Source organism: Pseudochaenichthys georgianus, chromosome 3 (genome assembly GCF_902827115.2).
Source record: "Pseudochaenichthys georgianus chromosome 3, fPseGeo1.2, whole genome shotgun sequence".
Lineage (NCBI taxonomy): Eukaryota > Metazoa > Chordata > Actinopteri > Perciformes > Channichthyidae > Pseudochaenichthys > Pseudochaenichthys georgianus.
The window spans coordinates 52,133,345-52,157,649 of record NC_047505.1 but is presented as its reverse complement, the minus strand read 5'-3'; the positions used below and the strand labels follow the sequence as shown (position 1 = coordinate 52,157,649).

At 40.9% G+C, this 24,305-nt stretch overlaps 2 protein-coding genes across 2 annotated transcripts; one reads left to right on the top strand and one right to left on the bottom strand.

The window, feature by feature from the left end:
• Positions 1 to 13,318: 13,318 nt before the first annotated feature.
• mrpl46 (mitochondrial ribosomal protein L46) lies at positions 13,319 to 20,454 on the bottom strand. Its single transcript, XM_034106734.2, has 4 exons — positions 20,189 to 20,454; positions 19,181 to 19,382; positions 18,376 to 18,543; positions 13,319 to 13,685 (listed from the first exon to the last, which is right to left on the bottom strand). Exons 1-4 carry the CDS (start codon positions 20,444 to 20,446, stop codon positions 13,426 to 13,428), a joined length of 888 nt encoding a protein of 295 aa, XP_033962625.1. The 5' UTR covers positions 20,447 to 20,454; the 3' UTR covers positions 13,319 to 13,425.
• A 524-nt stretch (positions 20,455 to 20,978) lies between these two features.
• mrps11 (mitochondrial ribosomal protein S11) lies at positions 20,979 to 24,285 on the top strand. Its single transcript, XM_034109757.1, has 6 exons — positions 20,979 to 21,140; positions 21,925 to 22,029; positions 22,326 to 22,424; positions 22,844 to 22,973; positions 23,962 to 24,027; positions 24,120 to 24,285. The coding sequence occupies exons 1-6, from the start codon at positions 21,052 to 21,054 to the stop codon at positions 24,225 to 24,227; spliced, it is 597 nt and encodes a 198-aa protein (XP_033965648.1). The 5' UTR covers positions 20,979 to 21,051; the 3' UTR covers positions 24,228 to 24,285.
• The last annotated feature ends 20 nt before the right edge of the window (positions 24,286 to 24,305 follow it).

The following is a 24,305-nucleotide window of genomic DNA, read 5'->3' as shown; positions in this document are numbered from 1 at the left end:
TATATATAAACTCCCCAAACAGGCAAAAACCTACCAGTTTCACCCACTGCCTCTGCCACCTCCCTCCATGCCTGGTTCCTCCGGTTTGTATCCCGTTAATAGTTCTGGTCGTAAATTAACTGCGGTCTGGTTCTCCCTGCTTACACGCGGTTTGATTGGCTAGCGCTTCTACTGTCAGATTTGCATAAACGAGATTTGATTGGCTGACGCTTCCAGCTCAGCTTCAAAAGTTGAACATTGCTCAACTTTTGAATCCTGGACATCCTGGAAATCTTCGCTTCGCTCCCCCACAATACAGTTCGGCGAAAAGCGAGGCAAAGTGACGTCATCCCCATTCAAAGTCAATGGGCAGAGAAGCGTTGGAAGATTTGTTTAAAGCTGCTGTGTGGACGTACCGTAAGAAAGCACTGCGTAAAGCGAGAGCAGCCTACTACTCTTCATTAATAGATGAGAATAAGAATAATGCAAGATTTCTTTTCAGCACTGTAGCCAGGCTGACAGAGAGCCACAGCTCGATTGAGCCTTCTATTCCCATAGCACTCAGTAGTAATGATTTTATGTGCTTTTTTAACGATAAAATTGTTACTCTTAGAAACAAAATTAATGACCTCTTGCCTTTGACCAGTATAGTGTTATCAACAGCTCCCGGAAACGTAAGTTCTAATATTACACTAGATAGTAAACTAGAATGATTTTCAGCCATTAACCTTGAACAATTGCATTCAATGATTCTCTCTTCTAAACCATCAACGTGCATGTTAGACCCAATTCCAACTAAGCTGTTGAAGGAAGTTTTTCCATTAATTAGCACTTCTTTATTAAATATTATGAATATGTCTTTATTATCAGGCTATGTTCCACAATCATTCAAAGTAGGCAGTGATAAAAACCGCTTCTTAAAAAGCACAACCTCGATCCAGAGGTTTTAGCCAACTATTAGACCTATTTCTAATCTTCCGTTCCTCTAAAAAATTCTTGAGAAAGCGGTCGCAAAACAGTTGTGTGATTACTTAAAAAACAATGATTTATTTGAAGATGTTCAGTGTGGCTTTAGAACACATCATAGCACAGAGACAGCTCTGGTTAAAATCACAAATGACATTCTAATAGCCTCTGACAAGGGACATGTCTCTATTCTTGTTTTGCTCGATCTCAGTGCTGCATTTGATACTATCGACCATGATATCCGATTGCAAAGGACTAGAGCACTTAGTTGGGCATACAGGGAACTGCTTTAGGCTGGTTTAGGTCCTATCTATCTGAACGCTCTCAGTTTGTACGTGTTAACGATGAATCTTCCACGCAAACCAAAGTTAGCCATGGAGTGCCACAGGGCTCAGTGCTCGGACCTATTTTGTTCACATTATATATGCTTCCGTTAGGCAATATTATAAGGAATCATTCTGTAAACGTTCATTGTTATGCGGATGATACTCAACTATATTTATCAATCAAGCCTGATGAAATTAATCATCTAAATAAAATGCAAGACTGCCTTAAGGACTTAAAAACGTGGATGACCTTAAACTTTTTGATGTTAAACACGACCAAAACTGAAGTTATTGTACTTGGCCCGAAGAATCTACGAAACAAATTATCTAAAGATATACTAACTATGGATGGCATTAATTTGGCCTCCAGTGAGACTGTAAGGAATCTTGGTGTTATATTTGATCAGGATTTATCCTTTAACTCCCACATAAAATCAATTTCAAGGACCGCCTACTTCCATCTACGTAACATTGCAAAGATCAGGCATATCTTGCCTCAAAGCGATGCAGAGAAACTAGTCCATGCATTTGTTACTTCAAGGCTGGATTATTGTAACTCTTTATTATCAGGGAGTACCAAGAAGTCAGTCAAGTGGCTTCAGCTGATTCAAAATGCTGCGGCTCGTGTACTAACCAGAGTTAGGAAAAGGGACCACATTACTCCTGTTCTGGCTGCCTTACACTGGCTCCCTATAGAACACATGATAGAATTTAAAATTCTTCTTCTCGCCTACAAAGCCCTTAATGGGCAGGCGCCATCTTACCTTAAAGAACTCATTATACCCTACTGTCCTACTAGGGCATTGCGTTCCAAGAATGCAGGGTTGTTGGTTGTTCCTAGAGTCTCTAAAAGTACAATGGGAGCCAGAGCCTTTTCTTATCAAGCTCCACATTTGTGGAATCAGCTTCCAGTTTGTGTTCGGGCGGCAGACACCCTATCCGTTTTTAAGAGCGCGCTTAAGACCTTCCTTTTTGATAAAGCTTATCTTTAGGGCTGATTAGATTCAGCCCCTAGTTTTGCTGATATAGGCTTAGTTTGTCGGGGGACATCTTACTTCTTCCTTCTCTCTGTCTAAGCCTGTGTACTCTCATGTTCCGATTAACCCAGCTTCCCCAAATGTCTTTCTTTCTGGTGTCTATATACGCCGGGATCCGGAGTCATGGATGATCTTGCGGTCCTGTGTCCTGGATCCCGAGCCCTGGATCTTGAGTCGTGGCTGTGGTCCTGGATCATCGGTCCTGGATGGATATCCTCGTGGATTCATCTTCCTATTATACACACATGCATTTCCAAACATCTGGACTACCTATGTTGCAAATGTATTATCTTTCAATTTACACACGGCATCTATTGCACGTCTGTCCGTCCTGGGAGAGGGATCCCTCCTCTGTTGCTCTCCCTGAGGTTTCTCCCATTTTTCCCTTTAAACTGTGGGTTTTCTCCGGAAGTTTTTCCTTGTACGATGTGAGGGTCTACGGACAGAGGGTCTGAGGACAGAGGGTCTAAGGACAGAGGGTCTAAGGACAGAGGGTCTACGGACAGAGGGTCTGAGGACAGAGGGTCTAAGGACAGAGGGTCTAAGGACAGAGGGTGTCGTATTGTCATACTGATATTCTGTACACACTGTGAAGACCACTGAGACAAATGTAACATTTGTGATATTGGGCTATATAAATAAACATTGATTGATTGATTGAACTTGATCTAGAGTTAGGCGTTAAGGTAGTGGAAACACCGGAGAGTAGGTGCACTTTAATGTTGATTAAACTCTCTCTGTTTCAGTCTCAGCTGTGAAGAGGATGGAGCTGAATGCTTAGCTGTCACTGTATGATTAACAGTATGAAATATAGAGCAGTGCATGCTGGGAAGGTGGAAATAAGAAGGTAGTTTGCTAAGGCGCTTAAGGTGTCCGCAATCCTCTAACTGTGCGTTATTGTGAGTTGCATAAAGAGTCTTAATACGCTTCTTTATCAAATGGTTGGGTAAGCCGCTGTGGACGACTGGCCTGCTTACATCCCTCACCGCTTTAGATTTGCATAAAATAAAAATAGTGGAAACACAGTCTTCTGTTTATAACCAGGACACACTGACAGCAGGACACACCGTGTGCTTCTTGCTCCAAATTGATGCCAACATGTGTTTTACAGGTGCAGTATATTTCATTATGTAGTTATAAGCGTTGGGTCAGGCTTTTTATTGAGGCACTACACGTACAAGTCCTCATGAAGTGCTTATGTGTTAAAAAGACTGAGTGTAAATATTAGAGCATCCTATACATGTTCACTATCAGATAAAGGACATTATCAAGCAGACATTAACGCTGACAATCAGTAATTATAGGAGCTAGCGAGCTGATCGGTGAAGACAAGTAGTGACGAGTGGGAAAAACACAGGCAGACACAACGACAACAATATATAGTAGGTACATAAGCAAATACAAGCTGAGCAACATAACCATGGAGTAAAGGAGCCGACTTTCACAGTTCTCATTAAATCACTGAATCGTTGGCGTTACGAGTATTATCGTCTCCAGACAAAGTTATTTGTATTTTCACTTGTTCTGTTAAGCTGACCTTAGAAGTGAAGATAATATATTACCTCAGACTCCAAGGGTACGACAGACTTTTCAAGTTGTGTCCGGGGGATATACACGGACATGGCAAACACTGCTTTAGTCAGTGTTGTGAAGTTAACTTGGTAGTAGTTGGCTAACTAACGCCGTCATTAAACTGTTCAGTATTTTTGTAAGGGCTCGCCTTAATCACTTTTAAAATGAGTAATATCTAGACACTGAAATCTCTCTCTGAGTGTTGATCCATCACCTTTTTAGTGGATTCTTTTGTTATCATTCTGTGGGGCATTATAGCTCACCATCACCACACAATACTTTGCTAGCGCTGTATTTACTGTGATTATAACGTTGCTTTTGCCCACCAGTGCTGCAGTGTACGTTTTCTTTTTACAAATACCGATTACCCCTATTCTCACCCATGTTTGTTTGTTTTCTTGTGCTTCAATTTGCACTTCCACGTGGTCATTCATTCATGAACAACAACATGCTGTAGTGATTGTACCATCTGTTTACTCAGCGTCTAAAGACCTTTAAATACATCGGGATGACTGTGCTCTCTGACCGGAGCCAGTAGTGGTCCACAACACGGCTTTAAAGGATTCAACAATAAGTAGCATCGAGCAGCAGAGTCACTGAAGAAGAGTGTTGCACTTTACTACGAGGCAAAGGAGGCTTGTACCCGGATGTCTGCTCAAAGATGGTTGGTCAACCCTGTCAGATACTTTATGACTCAGCCTATCACAATAACCTCGTGAGGCTGTCCAACAACATCATCTCGGACCCAAAGCATGCTCTAACAGAGAATATGAACTGCTTCCATCTAATGGGAGATTCAATAAAGTCAGACTGAAGCATCCTTTGAAGCATCCTTTGAAGTATCCTTTGTGCTTCAGTCAATCCTCACAGTAAACACAGAGCTGAATCCAGATCAAATGCACGTTAAAGGCTCTTTGAGCAGGTTTTCTCTCACTGATCGAGCTGTTATGTTAAATGTTTGTTGTTTGTTTGTCATGTATTGTGTCTTGATGTTGATGTTACACATGGAGCTGCTGAGAAGCAAGTCAAATTTCAGGCTTGATCTGACCGGTAAAGTATTATCGTATCGTATATTGTGAGATTATTAACCCAGGACATCCTGATGGATTGTACTTCAAAGAAACACAAGAATCAGGTTAAAGAAACATCCGCAGCTGAGTTTCAGATCCCAGTGAGGCCGGAGAGGATGTGACAGTTTGCCGGTGATGGAGGGAACATCAGCATTTAATGTCTCCACTTTTACCCTTTTCAGTGGCGAAAAACTGCTAGACCTTTTCTTTGACATTTGTTATGCCGGTGCTATCATGTGCCACCTAATTGGATGAGGAAGCAGGAGGAGGAGGAAGAGGAGGAGGTGAGAAGTGAAGCTGTGATCTTCTGCTCTTTTGTTGACATGTCTGTACCTTATTATTTAACATGATAGACATCTCTTGAAATAAAAGCAACATCAACTTCATACAAACTGACTCCATGGTGCTCATTTCTGTTTGGAAACAGCTTGAAATGAATCATCTGTTCTCAACAATGGTGTACTTTTCCTCCACTACATGTATTGAATACTTTTAGTTACTTCACAGATGTGGATGAATGATGTGAAATATAACCAAGTGTTGAATCAGACTGTAGTTCCACCTGGAGTAAATCCACCAGCTACCCTGCAGTCTACAAAGTACTTCAGACTAGCTGCACCTTCACCAGCTTTGAGAACACTTTAATGATCAATCATTATAAAACACATCAGATATATTATTCTGAAATGGACCAATCTGCACAACGACTACTTTCACTGTCGCTACTTTCACTATATTTTGATGAGAATACTTTTCTACTTTCACTTGAGGAACATTTTGAATGCAGGACTTTTACTGTAACAGAGTATTCCTACACTCTGGTACTTCTACTTTTACTCAAGTACAAGACCTGAGTACTTCTACTTTTACTCAAGTACAATATCTGAGTACTTCTACTTTTACTCAAGTACAATATCTGAGTACTTCTACTTTTACTCAAGTACAAGATAGGAGTACTTCTACTTTTACTCAAGTACAATATGCGAGTACTTCTACTTTTACTCAAGTACAGTACATGTCCTGAGTACTTCTACTTTTACTCAAGTATGTCCTGAGTACTTCTTCCACCTCTGCTGTCCTGTGTGTGAAAGGAAAGTCCAGCAGTGAGAGAAAGGCTGCAGGCTGCACTGATCTCACAAGGCTTTCAACGAACCCTGAAAACTAAAGATGGAGAAAAGTAGTGCCAGTGTCTTCAACATGAATAAGTCACGTCCCAGCCGACAGGAATAGAGAGCGGAGACCGGGAACATCACAATGCTCTCACCGAGGAGGAAGAATCGTAGCTTTTCCAGAGGAACATTTGCCTGCAGTCTCTGAGGTCACTCAGAGCGGTGTGGTGTGCAAACACTGCCATCTACTGTCCCAGCACAGGGTGCAGAGATCTTAGTATATTTATTTATGATTATTATGTTATTTTTTTTATTTTTTTTTGCAGTCTTTTTCAATCATCTATTTTATTTGTATTTTTTTTTTTAATTATGTTATTTTATTTACATTTTTTAAATGCTGTGTGATTGGGAGGAAGTTCTCTTTTTTCAATATTTTTATGTTGTACTTTTTTTAACATTAACACATTTTTATTTTATTTATGTTTTTAATGTATTTTATTGGGAAGTCTAAGAAACATTTGTATTTCATTTCAATTTAAATCTTTGTATTTTTGTATTATTTGTGTATTGTCTATGTCCGTCTGGTTGAGGAATGGATCTCTTTACCAATTTTCAATTTTTCTTTCAAAATGTATATTCTAATTCTTAAATTTGTATGTAAACATTATTTTACTTATATTTTAAGGTCAGTCTGATTGAGATAAAGATCCCTTTTTTAGTTTTTTAATATATTTTAAAAGTGTTTCTAATAAAGCAGTCCCATTGAGATTATTTGTCTTTTCAGGAACAATAAAGCATTTAAACAGATGGAAAAAACGACACAATAATTAATAATAATAATAATAATTGAAGACAGTTCAATATACACAGATATTAAACGGGAAATGCTCCCAGTTGACTCATTGCCGAGTAGTTAGATGGCAGTTTGCAGTTTATTACATTACAATCTGAACACTTACACCAGAGCATACATTAATTATTTAGCAGTAAGTGGATGTAAACAAGATTTAATAATAATAATATATAATATTTTATAGCGCCTTTCAGGAAACCCAAGGTTGCTTTACAAGTCGGGTAGGGGGGGGGGAGTAGGGGAAAAAAGGCAGACAGGTTAAGGGCGTGGGGGGGGGGGGGGGGGGGGGAAGTAGCGGAAAAATAAACCTATTAAACTAACTATACAGTGGGGAAAGCCTCGGTAAAAAGGTGCGTTTTATGGGCTTTTTTGAAAATGTCCAGGGTTGGGGCGCTGCGGATTTTCGGGGGGGAGAGAGTTCCAGAGGGTGGGGGATGCCACACTGAATTGATTTGAAGCCTCAACTTTACAGCTTATTACTAAGAAGCAGAGGCTCAGATGTTTTGTGTTTAAAACTAAAAACACCAGCACTTTCATTTCCCAGAATGCAACGCAGTAGTGCTCAGCTTCCCTTGTTTGTTAATGCCTGCATCCTTAAACCTGCATTTCCGAGTTTCACTCAGTGATGGGTAATATGGAATTAGTGTAACATCGGATAAATAAAGTCAGATGTTTTATTCATGTGTTTTCCGTCAGAAATGATCAGTTTGTGAATGTGTTTGTGCTGGAGGTGAAGCGCCGCCCACTCAGGTCAGATTAAGAGTCTCTCCAAACCGCAGAAACAACATTTGGGCTTCACTTTTAACTCCAAGCATTCTCATTAAATGCTGCAGTTTCTAAACAATAAAAACACATTACAGGTTGTTCATTTTTCCTGGAAAATGTCCTTAAATGCACCGTGCCTCTGGCTGATGAACAATATTATAAGGAATCATTCTGTAAACTTTCATTGTTATGCGGATGATACTCAACTATATTTATCAATCAAGCCTGATGAAATTAATCATAGCACAGAGACAGCTCTGGTTAAAGTCACAAATGACATTCTAATAGCCTCTGGCAAGGGACATGTCTCGATTCTTGTTTTGCTCGATCTCAGTGCTGCATTTTATATCGACCATTATACCCTATTGCAAAGACTAGAGCACTTAGTTGGCATACAGGGAACTGCTTTAGGCTGGTTTAGGTCCTATCTATCTGAACGCTCTCAGTTTGTGCGTGTTAACGATGAATCTTCCACGCAAACCAAAGTTAGCCATGGAGTGCCACAGGGCTCAGTGCTCGGACCTATTTTGTTCACATTACATATGCTTCCGTTAGGCAATATTATAAGGAATCATTCTGTAAACTTTCATTGTTATGCGGATGATACTCAACTATATTTATCAATCAAGCCTGATGAAATTAATCATCTAAATAAAATTCAAGACTGCCTTAAGGACTTAAAAACGTGGATGACCTTACATTTTTTGATGTTAAACACGACCAAAGTTATTGTACTTGGCCCAAAGAATCTACGAAACAAATTATCTAAAGATATACTAACTATGGATGGCATTAATTTGGCCTCCAGTGAGACTGTAAGGAATCTCGGTGTTATATTTGATCAGGATTTATCCTTTAACGCCCACATAAAATCAATTTCAAGGACCGCCTACTTCCATCTACGTAACATTGCAAAAATCAGGCATATCTTGCCTCAAAACGATGCAGAGAAACTAGTCCATGCATTTGTTACTTCTAGGCTGGATTATTGTAACTCTTTATTATCAGGGAGTACCAAGAAGTCAGTCAAGTGGCTTCAGCTGATTCAAAATGCTGCGGCTCGTGTACTAACCAGAGTTAGGAAAAGGGACCACATTACTCCTGTTCTGGCTGCCTTACACTGGCTCCCTATAGAACACAGGATAGAATTTAAAATTCTTCTTCTCGCCTACAAAGCCCTTAATGGGCAGGCGCCATCTTACCTTAAAGAACTCATTATACCCTACTGTCCTACTAGGGCATTGCGTTCCAAGAATGCAGGGTTGTTGGTTGTTCCTAGAGTCTCTAAAAGTACAATGGGAGCCAGAGCCTTTTCTTATCAAGCTCCACATTTGTGGAATCAGCTTCCAGTTTGTGTTCGGGCGGCAGACACCCTATCCGTTTTTAAGAGTGCGCTTAAGAGCTTCCTTTTTGATAAAGCTTATCGTTAGGGCTGATTAGATTCAGCCCCTAGTTTTGCTGATATAGGCTTAGTTTGTCGGGGGACATCTTACTTCTTCCTTCTCTCTGTCTATACCTGTGTACTCTCATGTTCCGATTACAGTTTCTAAACAATAAAAACACATTACAGGTTGTTCATTTTTCCTGGAAAATGTCCTTAAATGCACCGTGCCTCTGGCTGATGAACACAGCTACATGCTCACCTGTTAGTACCATTATCCTTGGGAAATAAACTAAGTATATGTTTACTGAAGTACTGAACTTATGTCAAATGTTGAGGTACTTGACCTGAGTATTTCCACCTTATACAATTACATTTTGCAGATATACGTTGTAATTTTACTCCGCAATGTTTATTTTACAGCTTTATTTCCTAGCTACCTTTCAGAATTGGATTATTAAAACAAAAATAAATACAATATATCAACTACTATAATATATATACAGGTTTAAGCTTCTCAGGATTGAACATATTAAGAGCAACATTCAAGTCATTAAGAAAACCTTTAAAGTTTTGTAAATTGCAAACGATCTGCATAAAAGTACAGGAAAATATGTTAAAGATTACCGTTGAAATGTTGGTATATTTTACATTAAATGTAGTGAAATTAAACACAAACCAAGGACTGAAAGACGACGAGATTCAATAGAAGCAATACAATCCAAACTATCAAAATGGAAGAGTGCAAAAATAAAATGCTCATTCGTTGCTAAAATTGTGGAGATTATAAAAACTTCGGGCCTATTTTGAAAAACCTCTAAGGGCCTACAAAGAATGCTTAACTCATAAATCGAAGTTGAGGAGGAATTTTAAGATAACTACATATTATTTTATCTTAAAGGGAACCTATCATGCATAATGCACTTTGTGATGTCTTTCATACATAACTATGTGTCCCCGGTGTGTCGGGGAACTCACGCAGCGTCAGGAAATAAAACCCTCTCTCTTCTCCTCCGTACCCAAATCTCTAAAAACGGGGCTACAACGGAGCTGATCCAGATTTGCGTCCGATATGACGTAATATCTGAAATGTGGACCCACGGGCCAATCAGAAACGTTGCTATCAGAAACAATGGACGTAATATGCTCGGTGTTTACATTAGCATCGCTAACACTCAGAGCTAACCTGTACTGGAGAGCATGTGTGTGAAGAAGCAGGAAGTAAAAAGGAACTCACCTTGTGGTATAACCGGCAAGAGAGAAAGCCTTTGAGCTCCAGACTGTTTCAGAAAGAATCCTTGATAATCCATGATATGGCGTTTCATCACGGCAGCATTTAGTTTAGACGGTAGCTGCCGGGTCCCGCATGAGCTCAGACCCCTCCTTTTTAATTTTTTATAAACATTTTTTATTTTAAATCTTTATACCCCAAATCAGCACTTTTGAAACAAGAAGTGAAACAGAGGGATATGAGGCATGGCTAGAATGGGTGATCTGTTTGGTATTTTGAGCAAAACACTTCATAGACATATTTTTTATATATATATATATGAGACCTTTGCTATTGCCTAAACATAGCATGATAGGTGACCTTTAAGGCGAGGCTAACTTAAAGTCCACACAGTTTGTTCGGAAAAAACACTGAATGACTTTTTTGTGTAACGAGACAAGCGCCTCATAAATATTGTCCCTCTTTGTGTTCAGAAGCCGAGAAGGAAGCGCTCGACCTTCATCACAGATTCACTCATAAGTCGAACTTTAGGTGGTAATATAAGAGGATAAGATATTATTTTGGTGGTGGAAGATCTCGTACTTGAGTCAAATGAAATACATGTATCTCAAAATTGTACATAAAGGTGGGGTATGTAATTTTGGTGAAACCAGGTCGAGTGCGCTATAATTTGAAAATACATAACTGGAACAAATCTGCCACTTCCATATAGAGCCCCTCCTCCAACACACACGCGCACATGACCAATGAGGGCACGAGATAAGTTTGTGCACAGATGCCGGGCCGGCTAAATGATTGGTCGTGCTTTTTACAGCGCTACGGCTTCCACAGATGACATTTTTTATGTATTTATTGTCAAAGCATTTAATATATTCATTGCTAACCTGTTAAGCCCTGAGCCTGTTTTTCAGGTCTCAGGCTCCAAAATGACATTCCCAGAACAAATGACTCTCTTCCCTTCTAAAAGGGTTACATTAATAATCTGTTTTCTCAAAGTAATGATAAACCTGTGAGTTGGATGTAGAAAAGTCAGAATCAATATAGATGCTTTTTATTTTAAAGAAAATTCAGATTGAACATAGTAAAAAACTGTACATTTAGTGTCCGTCCAAAATTTCTTTTTTACTTATATTGAAAACTAACCTTGGATGATGGGTTAGTAGACTAGAAGCTTTAGGAATCCAAAGTACAACATATAATAAGTACCCTGTATAAAGATTAATGCAAAACAAGTGAAATCTGACCTTTTTAGAGAGACTTAGCAAAAAAAAAAACACTTCTGGGGTCATTTGGGTGGATTTTCCATATCTCTGGCCCGCTTGGTCGATTTTGACGAATGAAATCTCTTTATAACCGTTAGAGCCAATGGAATCAAAGTGGAATTTCCACACACACACACACACACACACACACACACACACACACACACACACACACACACACACACACACACACACACACACACACACACACACACACACACACACACACACACACACACACACACACACTAAAAGGTGGGGGCTTTACACACGCCTGTTATCTAACCGACAGGTCCGCACGCACTCTCCAGCCGAAACTCTAATAAGCATTCATTCACAAACTAAATCAGGAGACCTTTTACGTTCGATTCGCTCCTTTGTTCCTCGCTGTACACAGCTCCAGTTTGGGCATCGGCCTGTCATCGGATTGTATTTGTTGTTGCTGCTGTAGCGGAAGTTTAGTACAATTATTTTTGATGAAATACTCCAAATCTCCACCCTCCATAATTGCACTTGCTTCAGTTGCTTGCTACTTTCTAACGGCGGTGAGAGTTATGCAGTGACGCTATCTATCTTCTATCGATTAGATTTATGATTCGAAAATTATAAAAGTAGGGAAGACATGTGGATATTATCCGACTGAACAAAACTTGCATTTATCTAACAGGTTCGTTTTCCACTGACCTTATTTCGAGCTATTTTCCTAAATCCTATGGAGAAATCCCATTGCTTTCTGTCGAGGGAAACCGAGCGCAGCAGGTCACTGCAACACTAAGTTGATGCGATTTGATTGGATTGTGAGGCAAGGGAAGCCAGCCGCCTCTGGCTTCCCTTGGCAATGCCCTGACCAATCACAGGTTGGCAGGGGCATCACGTGAGCCTCATCTGATTGGTCAATCCCTCCATTTTTTTTCACCAAGGGAAGCCAGATTCGGCTGGCCTCCTCTCGCAACAGTGAGTGCAATCTACTGTTTCACCATAACATCTAGAGGGGCGCTGTTTCACTCTTTGTAAAATACTCAATGAGAATGGGGGAGAGACGGGCCGGCAGCAACACACAGCAAAGGAGAATTATCGAAACAAAACTAAGTGTTTTTATTTATTTATTTAAATTAAAACTACAATCCGAAAAAACAGGGGAAGCCTGGCTTCCCTTGGCCTCCGGGAGAAAACGCCACTGTTGAAGACCACTTTTGACCAGACTACGACACAGGTGAGCCATGTTAGCGTTTTTAGCTACCTAGCTCCATATGTTTTGATGTCTGTTTTTGTTTATAAAGTCGCGAGTTCGTATCATTGAGTGATAATGTATGTACCCATCGATTCTGTGTCATCTCACGATACGAAACGATGTGCAGAAAGGATAAACAATAAGGTTTTATGAGTGAGTTTCGGTGCATTAATCTGTTAGCATTTTTCACTCGTTGCTAATTCAGAGGCTCATCATTAGCAGTGTGGGGTTTTAAAAATAAATAAATTAAAATGATCAGTTAGATGAGTTTCTTCCCGTTACATGGATATAAAACATTCAGAGTTTATTAAATGTTAAGATGCCCTCAGACACTGTTTCCTGCAAGATGTTGCGGGAGGGCCCCGGTACCGGGGTCTCTCGGGCTTAACAGGAGCATTCCATGGAATATAACAAAACGTTTTTCTGAAATAAATTACATGCCCCACCTTTAAGTACATATACTTAGTTACTTTACACCTCTGTTATCTGATCATATAAGGCGAAGCTAACTTAAAGTTCACAGTTTGTTTGGAAAAAATGATTTATTTATACAATACAACACATCTATTGAAAGACATTTTAAGGTAGAAGTCGACAGATATCTTCCTGGGCTCATAAATATTATCCCTCTCCCTCTTTGTGTTCAGAAGCCGAGGAGGAAGCGCTCGACCTTCAGCAGGTACGCCGGCTTCACGTAGCGCTGCATCTCGCTCTTCGTCACCCACAACAGAGAGGATTCTGGGGATTCTGTGGCGGGAGGGGCGCCGGCGTCAGAAAGCACGGCTTTGAAGAAGAACACCTTGGTCCCCACAGAGCTCTCAGTGCGAGCCGCTCGGGGCAGTTTGTACTTGTAGACTCCACAGGGGGTGTTCCCCAGGAAAGTGGCCTTGAAACCAGATGCTGCTGCAGGAGGAGAGAAGGGGGGGGGGGGGGGGGTCAATCAGCTGGAGGCACAAGGGGGGGCCGGATGTGCCACGGTTTCATTTGTGTGTATTTATTTTATACTATTTTTATTCAATGTTGTTGTATGTTATTTTAAATGTATACTAATTGTAGTATTTTATTATTGTTGTTGTTTTTAATTTCTAGTTAGTTTTATTTTGCATTATGTTCTTATATATTTAAATTGTATCTATTTAATTATTGCTTTAAGACTATTGCTATTTGCTTGGATGTCATTTGTATTATTATTTTTTTCAATTTGTTTTTTAATTAGCATTTTATTTATATTTCCTTAGGCTTTTTGAGATAAAGACACTCTTTCCCACAAGTAACCCCAACAGCAAAACAACTCCACAATAATACACATATAAAACAACAACCAATGGAATCAATCATTCTAGTTTGAGGGCAGTTTGTTCATTTCATTAAAAAAAAGGGTGCGTATTTTTGCACATGCTGCTGCTGTGTTAGCATCATGCTGTATTTTAGTTAAGTTCCCGAATACTGCGTTTTTAATTCCGTCACAACAACACACAATTAAGTCTTAATCAATTACGCTGTCGCCTGAATCTCGCGCTCAACGCTCCAAGAGACTCATTTTCCACCAGGGCTGCAGGTAATGGAATAATAATTGTGATCAGGACTTTGGCTTCCCACACCTAAACGAACATGACCGATGCGTGCGATATTAACGTTTAAAACGCTCATAAATACTCTCCTTAGGGGGCAGTGTAATATGCAACAGTGAGCCGAAATGTAACACGTTATAATAAACTAAATTAAAGGTAAAAGATAACTTGATATTAAGTCTTAAAGAAGCCCTTTTCCACTTTTCTGGGGTTTCCCTTTCCTGTCGCGAGATATAAAAGTTTTTTTATATCGCGCTCCTATTGGCTAGCGCTCCAACACATTGTACGTGATAGGCTAATTGGTTGACCAATTACAACAGAGCCGGCCAGCAAACCAATCAGAGCAGACTGGGCTCTGGTTTCAGACAGAGGGTGAAAAGAGGCAGCATGAGAAAAATAAAGAGCTTTTTGAAGATTAAAGCATGGAGACATGTAGAGACACTACATACTGATATACACCTGAACATCAGCAGGAGAGCACTCTTTAAAGTAGAGACACTACATACTGATATACACCTGAACATCAGCAGGAGAGGACTCTTTAAAGTAGAGACACTACATACTGATATACACCTGAACATCAGCAGGGGAGGACTCTTTAAAGTAGAGACACTACATACTGATATACACCTGAACATCAGCAGGAGAGGACTCTTTAAAGTAGAGACATTACATACTGATATACACCTGAACATCAGCAGGAGAGGACTCTTTAAAGTAGAGACACTACATACTGATATACACCTGAACATCAGCAGGAGAGGACTCTTTAAAGTGCAATACAAATTCTATTTAATTTGGGGTAAAAATACAGTATCCTTTGAAGCATTGTGAACAAGGAGTAGTCACTTTACTTTTAATTATTACCATCATGTGATATTTGTGTCCTTTCTCATACTCTTTACTTTGAAGCTCTGCACACACATCCATTAAAACCCTCTCACACAACTCCCACTACTACACAAACATGCATTTACACTAAAACCTTAGTATTTAAAACACTTTAAATAGAAAACGGCAGAAACAGAATATTGACGAGCGAGTGAGGAAGGTGGAAAATGGATAAAATGTATTTCTATTGACCTCAGAGCCGTTTCTTTAGCAGGACATAAGGTCAGATCCATATCATACATATTGGCCGTTCTAGATTTTATTATTATTGTGAGCACGCTCCATTTGCTGCATTATTTCTGCATCTCCTCCCTAATCTCCGGCGCTGTAATGACCTACTTTTTATCCCCGGGATCATTAAAGTTTGATGGGCTCTTCTCTGAAATAGCAGTGTGATACTCGCAGTGCAAATCGTGCCCAACGAGAGGACGTGCTGAAAACTCCACCAACATCGCTTACACACGCTGCGTTTCACCAATCCAACGCCAGTGAATACTCAGATTACACACGGCCACTTAGACCTGGAAACACACGGAGGAAATGTCCCTCACGTTAAGTATTAAATATTAGCTGTAAAGACAGGTTCTTTTAATCATGTTTTATACTTTTTTACAAAGGAAATCGAGCCTGTTAAGCGTTGAAATAAACCGTTTCACATCAATGCTCACGGTCTAGTCATGCGTCAGCTCCTCTTGGCGTTTACATGTAGAGGTTTTTATTTAAAGCGCCTCACAGCATCAGGAGTTAATGTATAATGTATTTAACTGACTCACTGGGAAGCATGCTGCATGATTATCGCCAACACTGTTATTTTGATCCACTATAAGATCATTATTATTCATTGATTTAAGGCAGGGGTGGGGAACTCACAGCCCATTCATTTGGCCTGTCTTTCATGCTGTGCAAAGAAAAAGCAAACTCTTAATCCAGATATCTTGCCATGATACACGTGCACGGTTGTGGCATTACCACCAAAACAGAAAGATATGGACACAAGATGTGTGCAAATGTATTTAGTTTCCTATCCATGTGGACATGATTTAAGTGGGGGGGGGGAGCTAACCTCCTCTAGGGGGGTCCCATGCTCGCCTGGGAAGATTTACTTTTTAAATATTGAAGTTGAAAGCATCAATCTGGTGCACTTTGAGAGCGACATTAAGAGATCTATGGATACATCTCTCAACATCCAGATGAAACAGAAAACAGATTTTCTTTTTCTTTATGGATATTTTACAAATCACTCCCCTTTCAAACTGTATTCTTGTTTATTAATAAGAACTTTTGTTTACTGTCATATAGTATTTTATACCCGTTTACTTTATTTTCTTGTGTTTTTATAACTATAATGATCATATAAAGATGTGCCTTTACCTCACTGGTGGTAGAAAAATCTTAGCATAGCTAGCTAACCAGATGCTAATAACAACACAGTTATTGACTGTATGATCAGTATGACAGAGGAACAGATCGCCACTGGGCTTTCAACTAAAGACACAGCAACGCAAAAACTGCGGCATGTGTACGGCTCCTTGTGGGTACTGACATTTGTGAAGTCCCGGCCCGGAGCCGCGTTCTGGTGCTCTCCGTCAGAACTGCATCCCTGTCAGACCACGTGATGACACGTTAGGCTTGTGTTGTGTTCAAGGACCCTGACCTTGGCCAGGAAAAACAGGCACTCGCTTGTTTCATTTTTTTTGCGGTCTAGATTTCTTTAATTTTTTTTCTTTTTTGCGTGTGTTTATAAATTACCTCGAGGGCCGTACCAAATGGTCTCGCGGGCCGTATACGGCCCGGGGGCCGGAGGTTCCCCACCCCTGATTTAAGGGAACAAATATTAGTATAGCACTTTAAATTAGCAGAACACGTAATAGATATTTAAGCGGTCCTTTTAAGGTTTACCTATTCCTTTAAAATAACTTAAAGAAAGGTGGTTTTAGTGGAGATGCTGTGCCCCGTGAATTGACAGAATTGAAAGCCCTTAAACACAGATTTTAAAATACTAAACACACTCGTTTAGAAAAGGTTTAAAAACAGTGGACTGAATCTCAGCAACTTAATTTTAAACATATTGAGTAAAACGTCTGGTTCCTGTCACCTGGCAGATGCAGTGCCCCGTGATGGAAAGGTCCCACGTCATCATGGCCATGTCTACTGATCATAGTTCCATTGTTGAGGTCGACTAGAATACATTTACATTGTTCAATGCTCCAAACTCACATTGGTTTCTCACAGCATCTCTGTGTATTCACTCTCTGTCCTAAACGGCTTGTTGGAGCTCCTGCCCCCCCCTCCTCCCTGTGAGCCCAGTGGCCGTCTGCGAGACAGCGAAACCCAGCCCGAAACACACACACACCCGCAGCCTGGCTGGGAGTTTGTGTGTGTGCCCAGGCTGAGTTCCACGGTGTCTCTCCGACCCCACGCCAGTGAGCCAGCTCACAATGTCCCGCTCCTCGCAGCAGCGAGCCTCGCAAAGTCCCGCCGATTGTGTGTGTGTGTGTGTGTGTGTGTGTGTGTGTGTGTGTGTGAGGAAGCCCGCGGATTGGTCCAAACGTAACGGCTCCGCGGACGTAACGTTAAGTCACTATACCCAGGAAGCAAACAATGGAAAAAGAGAAATGCCCAACGAGGCGTTCTGGGGCAGCAGACAGGTCTTCTCTGTGTTAGAGTTTTACTCGCTACAGGGTGCACTTTGAGGGTTTGTGACTGCAGACCGTTCACATGCAGAACAACCTTCATAGCAACAAGGGGACGGGTGATAACCAGAAAAGCATGACATGGCCCTTTAACATAATGTAAAGTCCTTGAACACAGATTTTAAAATACTTAATAGGAATTTAAACGCTTTAAAAACAGAGGACTAAACCAAATAGTAGACTTACTCGCACCGACAGGCTGAAGCCTCTGGAGACTAGAGGGCGTGATTGTAAACATCTCTCACCAGGGAAATACTGCAACCGTTCAATGCCATTTTACGTTTCATTACTATCCGATACAGTATTTATTATCATTATAGTTACTATTTTCGGCGATTAGATAGAATATAAATTATATTTGATGCAAATGTAGTTATATTTCCACGACTTCTCCAGGTTGTGAATGACTGCCTGAATTCTGAAACCCCTGTGTGTTACCTGGCAGTGAGCCGAGGGCTCTCTCGGCCGTCTCCCTCAGAGTCTCTCCTCGCTGCCACTCAGTCTGAGGCAGCATCCACAGCTTCTCCCTCCCCACCGGCCGCTCCACCAGCAGCAGCAGCGAGTCGGAGAGGCGGCGCTGCAGAGAGCCGGGGTCCCCCTCTGAGTCTGAGGAGACACAGGCGACTGGGTTAGAGGTTGTGTTCATGACTTTCACCCAATGCGTCGATATACCGTACGATACGCTCCATTTGCAACTTCCAACAAGGGGACATATTAAGACGAGAAACAAGGAAACACATTTCTGACACAATGATATACAAATATATCATTGTATAAATCTCTTGTGAAAGCATCAATAGTCAACTTAACAATATTGTCCATATCGATAGAGTAGTATTTGTCAGGTACTTTATCAAAATATTGTGATATTTTATGTTCTACATATCTAGTTTGATTTTTTACAACTGCTCCGTACCCCTAGGGGGAAATAAAGGTTTCATGTATTCGTCACGTTATCAAGTCGAGGTGAAGTCACGAGATTAAAACATAAATAATTCAGTCGGTGGCTAAAGTATGGTTTTATTGTTTATTATTGTCTCGTGCTTTTACATTAGTTTATTTTTGTCCTATCGGTTTTGTCTGCATGTATTTATGCTGCTTTTGCTTTTGATGTTCTTTGGTCAACTCTGTTGTTTTTAAATGTGCTGTATCAATAAAGTTGGATTGGATTGAGTCTTTTTGGAGTTCATCCAGGCTAAACCCATTAAGTCATGTGACTCTGAGCCCCCCCCCCCGTACTGACCAGAGACCCTGGCCGCCGGCTGGAAGTTCTTGAGTTTCTGCTCCCAGGAGTCCTCCAGGTCCTGGGCCAACACGATCTCCTGGTCCCTCCGGTCCTCCTCTTCGTCAGAGTCGTACTCGCCCGCCTGCATCCTCCTCATCCTCTCAGCGTCGTCCAGCAGCCGCAGCTCGTGGTCCGACAGCATGCTCTTCTCCAGCTCCATCTGCAGATAACGAGCACATCTCAACCTCCAGGAGACTCACTGGCCTCCATCTACGCTGTCATGGTCTATCAAATACTCAAATAAAATACTTTATCTGGAAACGTGTCGACATGTAGACGGTCAACATGTGAGAATTATCTCACTGTTTACACATCTGTAATGCCTGCCTACTAGGTTTGTTATGTACATGTACTAGTATAGTATGCCATTCAAAATGTGTGGATATGATACCGTAAGAAAATTGTAGAATTGTATCCCATTAAACAATCATTAAAGCAAATTCATTACAAATGTGTATTATAAGTATGTCATAAACATATTTTGGTATAGTATGCAATAAAAGGTTGAAAAAAAGTGTCATATTTAAGTATGATACAAAACAAATTGTAGGAGAAGTACTCAGATCTTGTTCTTGAGTAAAAGTAGAGGTACTCAGATCTTGTACTTGAGTAAAAGTAGAAGTAGGAATACTCTGTTACAGTAAAAGTCCTGCATTCAAAATGTTCCTCAAGTGAAAGTAGAAAAGTATTCTCATCTAAATATAGTGAAAGACAGTAAAAGTAGTCGTTGTGCAGATTGGTCCATTTCAGAATAATATATATGATATGTTTTAAAATGATTGATCATGAAAGTGTTCTCAAAGCTGGTGAAGGTGCAGCTAGTCTGAATGGCTTTGTAGACTGCAGGGTAGCTGGTGAAGGTGCAGCTAGTCTGAAGTACTTTGTAGACTGCAGGGTAGCTGGAGGATTTACTCCAGGTGGAACTAAAGTCTGATTTAACACTTGATTATATTATAAAAGCCTCACCTGGATCATCATGTCTCTGAACTGCTGCTCTATCGGGTTGCTCTCCGCAGAGATGACCGGAAGTCTCTGCAGACACACTGCCGCCATCAGAGTCCACGGAGAAGACATTTCCTCCACATGTTGAGCCTGCCTGGACCCCCGCCACACAGACGTGCTGGAGAACTGACGGAACCCCGAGTTACTGACCGATGTCCGGCTGAAAGAAGACAGAAACTGTAGGAGAGACCGACCTGCCATCCTTCTGCAGGGCGCTGCCATCTTGTTTTGCTATGTTCAATGTATGTGCAAAAGATCCTGACGCTGTCAAAAACATTTGCAGAGGGATTTTTAATCACGGTAATTTCTTGGTTTGAAAAAAAATTAAGATACAAATATTAACACCTGTTCTTTATTGTAAGTGTTTTCTTTATTTATCTAAAATATAACCTTATGTATATCTATTTTTGGCGCTTTAAGCGAGTGTTCACCACAATGAGCAACCATGAAGTTCATATTTACGACGTTATACCAAGTACCTGAAGCAAGCATGTTTCTACTGTTACCCACAATCCTGTTCAGGAATTGGAACGGTCTATTAAGATAAAAGTAGGGGAAGACGATGTTAATATATTTCTTTTAAAAACTAAATATATAATTGTATGTAAAAATAATAAAAATTGAGAATTGTTTTAAGAGAATTTGAGCATTAAAATATGTTTTCAAGTGACGGCTGTAAATGTCATGGTAAAAATAATATTTCTCGTGATCCTGTCACCCCTGAAAAATAAAGATATTACTGGTCTGGTCTGGATTTACAGTACCTTCAATGTCACATTTGTTGTGTGTAAAGTAGCTACCTGTCTTGCAGCTAACTTGTCGCAAACATGTATAAATTAAACTGTATATTAGTTAGTTCTGTGAGTACCGTATGCCGACAGCTTGCTGCCTCGGTAAATGCAAGTGGAAGCTCACTGTAAGTATTTCGTGGTTTACTAGCATCACTTTTAGCTAGTGGCTAACGTTAGCTCAGATAAAGCCTGCTGCATGCTGGGTGTTATGAAGCTACATGTTATATTTGTTATTCTTAGATTTAGTTTCCTTAACACGTTTCATTCCAGATAAGTGGACAGAAATACACATTGAGTTGTTTATTTGACCAATGTGTCTTTTTGACTCTTTAGATTTCTCCTAAATTAACCAAAAGTTAGCATTAGTAATTCCTCATTTGCATATGAAACATACAATTTCAGAAAAAATGCAAACAAACAATATGTTCTTAATCAAAATAATCACCTGGTAAGGTTTCATGGTTGATATGTATATACAAATAATTGTATTCACTGTAGTGTCTAAGCATATCATTACAGAGGATGTTGTTTACATTTTTAACTTCATTAATTTCAAATTGTATTCCCTAAAAGTGTTTTCAAATGTATGGAGTGATACAGAGAGACCTTTCTAAAGCCCTTCTGTAAATACATTGGACTGTATAACAATTTTAAACCTGGCTTTATCCATAACATGTGGTTAAATGAGCACATATCTAAAAGGATATTGCCTTATTTGTATATATAAAAATACAATGTCAGTAAGCTTGTAACACAAATATATACAGTTTAATGTCTCTAATCAACTGGAGAAGTTGTATGGTGATATATTTGTATTAAAATGTTAACCCTATTCACCTGTAGTGTGTTGTCCAGATGACCACAGACACACTGCTCTATAATAAATGTCTAAATGTTGTGTTTCTATAGATGTGGAGGCGCTGCCTTGCAGCGGACCATTTGTTCCGGTGCTGTCAGACTTCAGGAGGCAGCTTCCAGCACAGAGGCCAGGAAAACCTCCTCCAAAGACTTCAGGTCAGAAAACACACAGTTACACAATCAGCAGTGTCTCTCGTGCTTTCCCAATCAGTTAAATCTGCATTGTCTGAGGAAATTGGAGCCATAAATAGTCAACCATTTGTCTTGGTATCTTCTTTTATATACGCTTGATTGATACAAATGTAACAGCGATATTAACCCTACGTTTACATACACGCACATGTCCGTCTACTATTACACAAGGAACCTGCAGTATCTCTGGTGTGTTCCCAAATAACAACAACAATGTTTACATTTATAATAATGTAACAACCCTACTTTGAATCTTCCAGCATCTTCCCCCCGATGCCGGGCTATGAGTCGTCCCTGAGATGGGGGGGCAGGAAGTTCGAAGAGTTGCCCATCGTTCACGTAAAAGCGACGTACAACAAGTGAGTGGAAAAGACCACAGCAGCTGTTACGTGTGCACAGTCAGGTTGATTGTATACACATACAACACATGTGCCTCGGTGTATTTGGTGCATACATAAACAGTCAAAGACGATACATCGTAAGAAAAGGGAAACAAAACTAATATAATACAACTATTTTAAGAAAACTTGTTAACATTGAAATATAGATCAAGGTAACAGTGTAGTCATGACGATGAAAATCTTAGGTCACAGATATACCCGTGTTGGGAAGATCCAGAATGACCTCTTCCAATATCAGAGTGCTAACAAAGGTGTCCCAACTGTAGCCGTGAACATGGCAGGGTGTGTGATTACCCAGAAGGCATTGCGGATGTAAGCTTTGGGGGATATCGAGCTGGTGAGAACGGTGTGTGACCCGTGTCGTGTGTTTGTCCCAGCACACACATCCATCTGACGGAGAGCGAGGGTCTGTCTCTGGTCCGGACGTCCTGCGGCACCGAAGGCTTTAAGAACATCAAGAAGTCCACGCCGGTCGCTGCTCAGACCGCGGGAATCTCTGCTGCTGTCGTACGTCTGCGCACACACACACACACACACACACACACACCTCTGTAATGACTAAGTCTAAGACATTACTCACTGCTCAAAAACATCATATAATATAATATATAAAATACTCTTTTGCTGCAGTACATCTGCACACACGGCTCTCACAGACACAGCACTCCCCCACACACACACACACACACACGGCTCTCACAGACACAGCACTCCCCCACACACACACACACACGGCTCTCACAGACACAGCACTCCCCCACACACACACACACACACACGGCTCTCACAGACACAGCACTCCCCCACACACACACACACACACACACACGGCACTCACAGACACAGCACTCCCCCACACACACACACACACACGGCACTCACAGACACAGCACTCCCCCACACACACACACACACACACACACACACACACACACACACACACACACACGGCTCTCACAGACACAGCACTCCCCCACACACACACACACACACACACGGCTCTCACAGACACAGCACTCCCCCACACACACACACACACACACACGGCTCTCACAGACACAGCACTCCCCCACACACACACACACACACACACGGCTCTCACAGACACAGCACTCCCCCACACACACACACACACACACACACACACACGGCACTCACAGACACAGCACTCCCACACACTTTACTCTCACACACGGCACTGTCATGAAAGTCTAAGGCATGACTTACTGCAGGAGATCAGGCTCAAGAACATGTGACAGCTTCATATCTCTCACATCAATATGAAACTCACCGCATTAGACTGCAGAGGTTCTGCTCGGCTCCGTCAGGTCCAAGCAGAACTTGTATTTGTTTGTTGTATTGATCAAATAAAAGTGAACACTGTCATGTCAGAAAAGACACATTGATATATGTTAGAAAAGATGAAGATGGCGATTTTTCTAGTGGAGGAAGATGTCTGTTCATGTAGAACATAATCTCCTCCTCTTCCTCTCAGAAAGGCTCGGAGAAGGGCGTGACGTTTGTCCGTGTCGTTGTCAAAGGCATCGGACCAGGACGATGGGTAAGTCCACTAAACTAAATACGTCAGTGTTTGTGTTGAAAGGAAGAAGCCCCTGAAATGCCTTACAGGTTGTGCTTCTCTCTGCTGTGCAGTCTGCCATCCAGGGCCTCACCATGGGGGGTCTGCAGGTGGTCTCCATCACAGACGAGACCCCCGTGCCGCACAATGGCTGCCGTCCCCGCAAAGCCAGAAGAACATGATCCCCTGAACGCACCACGTGTAGTAATCTGATAAATAAAGAGTTTTTTTGTTGTGTAACTCTGAGCGGACCTCGTGTG